The 6,873-nt window shown below is 46.2% G+C and overlaps 1 protein-coding gene across 2 annotated transcripts; it reads left to right on the plus strand.

The window, feature by feature from the left end:
* The first annotated feature begins 427 nt into the window (after nt 1-427).
* On the plus strand, nt 428-6,863 carry LOC143376325 (uncharacterized). 2 transcript variants are annotated; one of them, XM_076826503.1, is made up of 4 exons: nt 855-1,350; nt 1,510-3,198; nt 3,293-5,372; nt 6,162-6,863. In XM_076826503.1, the coding sequence occupies exons 2-4, from the start codon at nt 3,190-3,192 to the stop codon at nt 6,476-6,478; spliced, it is 2,406 nt and encodes an 801-aa protein (XP_076682618.1). In that variant the 5' UTR covers nt 855-1,350; nt 1,510-3,189; the 3' UTR covers nt 6,479-6,863. The 2 variants fall into 2 exon arrangements, with proteins under 2 accessions (XP_076682619.1, XP_076682618.1); XM_076826504.1 differs by lacking the exons at nt 855-1,350; nt 1,510-3,198 and adding an exon at nt 428-795.
* Nucleotides 6,864-6,873: the final 10 nt, after the last annotated feature.

Here is a 6,873-nt window from a genome sequence, read left to right on the forward strand (position 1 = left end):
GACGAGGTATAGAACTTATATAGAAATTATGAGACGGTAACACAGTTTGGGTGGCGACACGACATCTATAAGGTGATAGGTTTATCCTATACCTCGTCTGTGATGATACTGTCGCAATAGAATCATTAATTTACACATTTAGGTTATAATTACACTCACAAAACTGAACACTAACCACTTTTTTACATCGAATAAAAGAACTCTACGTTTTATTCAACAGAATCTGTGCACAAATCAATTTCTCACCAATTAGTACAGAAAATTTTCACTCACATAAAATTAATAATTCACACTTAAAATAATTGTAATATACCATTTCCTCTAAACAGTCCCCTCTCCTGTCAAACCACCCTCAATTTGAACAACGTTTTCTCTTCAAAGAATCCGAGAAACTTGACTTTTTTCCTCGAGACTAAAGTTTTCGAGCCTCGTCTCGTGGTGAAAAATCAATTGGGAGCTGATCCATCGAGGAACCGTGGCTCGATCGATCAATTTCGCTGCAGAACTTTCTTTCTCCTTGAACTTGAAAAATCCGGCTCGCCTTTCCATCTCGTATAGGTGGTAGAAAGAAAGCGCGTGCATCGCTCGCACGTCGCCGGGATGCTGTTTAAGGGGGCTTAAATTGGCGGGAGTTGGCTCGGTTGCACCTGGAGGTGGTGAACAGATGAACCGAGCACCGTGCATGTGGACAGTCGAGGTGAAATAAGCGGGTAAGATGGAGAGAGAGTTCGAAAGTAGGCCTTAGCCGTTCAGTCAGTAGTCAACTGCGTCCCTAGACGATTGGTTGCCGTAATGGTAAGTTTTCCTGTGACTTTGGTGTGTCATCGTTTCGTATACTTCGCGCTTCTAAAACTACAGTTCCAAAAGCTTCTGTCGCTTCTCCACGGTACGAAGTATCGCTGTGACTAGGGACTAAACATGTGCTACGATTATCGCGCGCGTTAGTATCATATTGTCTTTGTGGTGATAAGAATCAGCGATCTTATTGGCCGTGAAATAGGAGAGTTGCTTCGTGTCGCAGATGATTAGCTTGTCAAACCTGAAATACTGTGATCGGGGTTTCGTGCGTAGGAACGAAGAAAACGATGGAACTGTTAGTTCTTGGTCAGGTTATGTTGTGGAATCATCGAATTGGTGTCGATTAATTTATATTCAACCGTGGACAGTTCGTCAATCGAACATTTGGTGACTGGTGAGTGACAGGGCACTGTCACTTCACAGCTACTCGAACCGAGGAGGTAGAAACGCAATAACCACATGAATCGTTTTGTGCTATATATTAATCGTGGCGCGGGATATTTCATAACAGAATACGAATCAATTTAATACAGCACCACGATTTTATTTAAAGTGAGAAAGCACTATCGAAATTGTAGTATAAGAAAATAATTATTTTTTAGTTTCTAGCGCATTTTTTTGTAAAATCGTTTAACGTACATTTTTTTAAAAATATTTTTTTATTTTCTAGCTTTTGGTTTGTGGATTTTAATATTTTTTTCTGGTTTTTAGTCTTTGTGGATTTTTATACATTTCTTTCTATATTCTTTTATTTCTGACTCAAAACAATTGGATTGGTGGAAGTGGGTGAAAATTAAGTTGCCAGATTTGAACCATACACCAAACATACATACGGAGGATCGAAGCTAAGTAAAATCATTTAATAAAAAAATACCTACGACCGACGTAGCAAGATTCCAATTAACAATCCTGTATCAGATAGTGTATCGATCCATTCCAACGTTTCGTTTGAATCCAGATTGCAGTAACCTAGTTACACCATCTTTTTCTACATTGCTTATGCATTTATTCCGTCTCTCTTTAGCCTCGTGTCCGATCAAAGTTCGGACGAAAGTCACACCCAGAAGATATTAAATTTGTTCGAAGTGGCACAGGCGAGGATTGCAGAACTACTGTGCCCGTGTTAACGCGTGAAAAAGGTCACGTCTTCGAACACGAAAGTGACTTTCGTTTTCGACGATCATTACCGAGAATCGCGCACCGTGTCCAATTCCACGGACGTTATTCACAATAACGACTCTACGTAACGTAGTTCTCGTTGCGGCAAACACTCGTAACCCTAAACCCTGAACCATCATGGCACAGGCTGGAGCTTGGTTCCTGTTTTCACTCGATAACATTTTATCAAGGAAGAGAGCACGAGGGAAGTCTCGCCGAAGCTCGCATTCGTGTTCCCAAACCTCCTTTCAAACCAGCCGGAAAGTAGTGGCCGCTTCAGGCAGCCAGGGTATAAATTCGACCATAATTGAATAGAAAGTAGCTTAATAGGTCCTTGAAACTGAGGAATAATAAAGACAGGAACGAAAAGTGCAGATGTTGAAGCAACTGCCACAAGGGACCCTGCAGAATTCGTTATCCATACCCGCAAGCAAATAAAAACTACCGCAGTAGCTGCGTGTGTTACAAAATGCAACAACGGTTGCTGTAATTTCCTTCGATAATTATATTGCGCCGGTGAAACGGGCATAACAAGAAATCGCAGTTATCGCGTCACGCAATTCTATGCGCCCGTTGCATCTCTGTCTTAAAAATTTCGCTTGCATCGTTTCTGTATAGAAATTAGCCGGGTCGTTTCACGAGTAAGGGCACGCCAGTTTGTCGTAATTGAAATTAAACCCTCGAATTTAGATCGCACTTTGGATCACGCGATTCTCGGCGCGGGAAAAACGAAACACTGAACCAGTGGAAATACGCAAGGAGCTGGACTTTCTCGATCAGGCCAATTCAGTCAAGGATATTTTGCCAGAGCTGCTTTATGAATATGAAAGAGACACGCTGCTGAGCTGATTTCTAGATGTTCAAAGGGATAAACGTGTATCTTTCTTGCGCATTACCTATTACACGGAAAGTCGACGGTATCGCCTTTAAAGGCTACACGGGATCGAGGTTTTTCTCTCGCGAACAACCTATCCATCGTTAAGAAGATACTTTGTCCCTGCTTCTTGGAGAAAGGATCATTAACAGGACAGGTTAATAGCAATTATGTGAAAGACTTGATAATCGCAGCACAGTTCTAGATACGGTTTGATTTTTTGCTGAAAGGTGATGGGTGAAGTACGAGTGACGCAAGTCCTCACGAATGTAGGACAGATGTATACTGATTACGATTTGTCGCCTGTATAACGACGAGGTAGGGTTGGTGGGTCACAGAGTATTCCGTTATGGGCCAGAATGCAGATGGTAATTGTTTTACGAAGGCGCGTATAAGTTCAGAAGTTCCATTCGTTTCATAAGGTCTCTCAGCAAATACTCCCATTTATTATTATCTGCGTAGCTTGCAGTTTTCTGTCTGCTGCTCGTCCTCAGCCTAGGTCACTGCCAGGACAATGATCTCCCGTCGAGGACCGAGATCGAGGGCTCGATCAACCGCACGATCGTGGAAGTCGAACGGCAGATCCACAAGGACTCCACCCTGCCACGATTGTCGAGGCAAGAGATCGTGCAGATCCTTCGGAACATCACGTCTCAGGATTTGAATTCGTTCACCGATAAAGAGAAGATCGAGAAGGCTAGGAAGCTCTACCAGAGAGCGTTGATGGTCGTGCTTCCTTACAACGCCGGGGAGTCTTATGGGAACTTGAAGGACCTCTACACGAAGCCACCGATAACTCAGATGATTCCCGACCTCCTAAACCCAGGCAACGGTAAGACCGTGGCTGAAGAAGGCAGAACTGGAACGGAGGCTATCGACTCGGGCGCCGATTCCTCTGCACCATCAGCTTCCGAGAACCTGGTACCGTCCAGTGCCACTTACAAGACAACTGTGAAAGACACTCAGGCCACCACCACGAAGGACCGGTACAAAAATCACCGGGAGACTTACTCGGAGGTACGGACGAAGGTGCCGTTAAAGGAGACGTTGAAACTGGACTCCACGCCGCTAAGGTTCACCTTCAACCTGGAGAATCTTCAGAAGAACTCGCAGACGACCGAGAAAGCCGCGACAGCGAGGTATCCAGTTTATAGGAGTAACGGGGATAAGGATCTGGAGATCGTTTACAGTACCAGCGTCACGGAGCAGCCTACCACTAAGCCAGCTCCCAAAGAGATTACCATCAACCTGGAGAAGCCCAGGAACGACCAGAACGTGCTGACGTCCAGCGAGTGGCGTTACAACCCACCGCCGAGTACCACTTTCAAGCCAACTGTACCGTCCAGGCTCGACAAGCTGCCGTTTTTGCCAACGATTAACGCGGAACCTGAAGATCGCCTTGTAGCTTCTTCGACAGAGGGAACAGAGGCTTCTACTAAGGATTCAATGATGGCAGAAGCTTTGATCATGAACAGCGAACGACCATCTGCTCTCTATGTCACCCCAATGCCCACGGAAACCTCCTCGAAGGGGAAGTACAGTTCCACTTACTCGTTGAACTCCGCAGGTTTTCGCGCAGCCGCGACTACCACCACCACCTCGATGCCTATGAGGCCCGAGGTGATGGATTTGCTAGCGTCGATTGGCTTGAGGCCGGATAATAAGAGCAACGTGGAGGATGTGTACAAGAAGAACAAGGATATGTTGGAGAGCAAGTTCCAAATTCCTGATACGAACAGCGTGATCGACGCCACTGTTTCGGGGCTGACTTCCTTCGCATCTGACGCAGCATCGATCGCCAAGCAGAACACGTTCGAGAGTACAGGGTCCGAGATCAAGAAAGGTATGGATAATCTGTCGCCAGACGTGCAGCTGTTGTTCCAAAGGTTTGGTCTCCAGTCTTCCAAGCAGGACCACTCTACAACGATCTCCACGCAAAGGCCGACCATCAACCTGAACTCCTATACTAACTTCAAGCCCCTGCCCACTTCCAACGTGAAGGATCAAGAGATGAAGGAGTTTCTGGCTAGGTTCGGCCTCGGCGTCACCGATAACAGGAGGCAGAAGTCGATGAAGCTGACCACAGAGACACCCTCGCTGATCGAGGCTGTCCCAGGCAACATGAGAGGCGTCCTGGAGAACATGGGCCTGATCTCCAGCTCTCGTAAAACCACCAAGACCGTGAAGAACACCGTGGAGGACATGGACAGCACGGAGACCTCCAAGTTCCACGTGTTCAAGCCTCACGAAGTGAACGTGGACGATGAGAAGCAGAGGTACAAGATCAACGAGCTTCTGGACACGGTGAAGCTGGTTCAGGAGGGTAAAGTTGACATTCAGAGTGTCAGGAAGGTGGCCAATGATCTGCTGGAGTCGGCGAAAACGCTGAAGGACGGGCCGGATCCTTTGAAGCTCGAGGAGATTATCAAGATCTATAACGAGGACCTGAAGAACGAGATAAAGAGGCAAGAGGAGCAGCGGCAAGAGACAACTACGAGCGGCGACGTGGAAGAGACCACTCTGTCTTCGATGGCTACGACTGGTATTAAGAAATTTGTCATATATGTTTTGGGCAGCTCGGAGCTCTGGGTTGGAAAGATGATTCGGGGATTAACGAAACTTCGAAATGTACTAACGAACGTGTATAACAGGTTCAGGCGTGGATTTAGATGACTGGATGGCTGGCTACTAATTCTGCGGATCATACCAAAAAGCTCTGTTGACTTTTCTTGCTGCGGCTTGCGTTCTCTTGGTCTTACTGGATGGCGCGGTGAAATGCACTCTATCAACCACGCTTTTTCTCCTGTATTCTGTTCCTAGTTTCTCTCGGGTACAGTCGACCGTCGCGTCGAGTCTTACTTTCATGCGAAAGGAAGAGTTCGGTGTTTTCCTCAAAAGGAGCTGAGAAAAGACGAGGAGTTTAGATTGATATCGAAGTCTGTTACTTTCTACTTGCTTGTCCATACCCCATGCTAATCGTGAGAAGTACTCTGTTTTCAAGGTAATTTCCAGCCTCTCTGTCTGTGACTAACACCCGCGGGAAAGTCATTAACGCGTGTCGCTTGCGTTAGGGAGACAATTACTTCATTGTGTCCCGCGTACGATACCTTTCTCTGTTTGCAACGTTGAATGGTACCAGCGATCGAAATCTGAGCGCATGCTGTCCAAACGCCTCTCAGACTGGTGGCTCTGTTCGATTCTAATCTCCTTCTGTGATTAACCCTTCCAATCTACCGACTACCAGAAAGGACTCTTAGGGACCTTCGCTCAGAATTATACTCGAAGGACGTAGGAATTGAGAAAAGGGCTTCATGACGAAACTTGTCAACAGAATCGGCAGGAACCTCGACAGATTCGGCGAAAGCAGCCTCCGGCCAATTGGATTCCTCCTCAACGACGCCGGCACCTGACACTTCCTCGACATCCACCACGGTTTCGAATTTGCTGGCGCTGGAGGAATCTTTCGGTGGGACGTCGCCACCTGAACCCGAGCCCACTGTGCCTCCGAGGCCAAAGAGTGGTCTGTACTTCCTGGTGGACTGGAACTCCTTCCTCGAGGTCGGCGACGACGGACAGGAGAAGATCAACTTGAGGTTCCAACCGAAAGTTGGCGATAGAAGGCGATTCTTACCGGTCACTGTACCTTAGAACCCAACCAGTTCAAGGAGATTAGGGTTACTTAGAGTTTCGAAGTAATTGTTGTTGTCAGTAGAAAATGCGAGGTCGGGGATAACAAGTTTGGATTTAACATCGGTCGTTGCTGGGGTATAAAGCACTCGACTTGGAAAATAAGGGGAATTATTGAAATTAGATTAAGTAACAGTATGTAAATAGATATGACGTAACCGCGGGGTGCGTGGAGCTATTAAAGTGCACTTTACTTGGCCGTACAATGACGAAACACGTAGGACATATAATAATTTATACAGCTATTTATACGCGTCGTTTGTAATTGTTTTGTACCATATGTTGAACGAATAAAACGTTTTCCGTAAAGGAAACGAGGAATTTACGTCGTTTGACCTACATACTTGTGAAAGTGT

The sequence above is a fragment of the Andrena cerasifolii genome, chromosome 14 (genome assembly GCF_050908995.1).
Source record: "Andrena cerasifolii isolate SP2316 chromosome 14, iyAndCera1_principal, whole genome shotgun sequence".
Classification (NCBI taxonomy): Eukaryota; Metazoa; Arthropoda; class Insecta; order Hymenoptera; family Andrenidae; genus Andrena; species Andrena cerasifolii.

Coding starts and splice junctions, on each gene's coding strand:
- LOC143376325 (XM_076826503.1), top strand. Junction 5,373..6,161: donor GTCTTCGATGGCTACGACTG/GTATTAAGAAAT, acceptor ACTTGTCAACAG/AATCGGCAGGAACCTCGACA.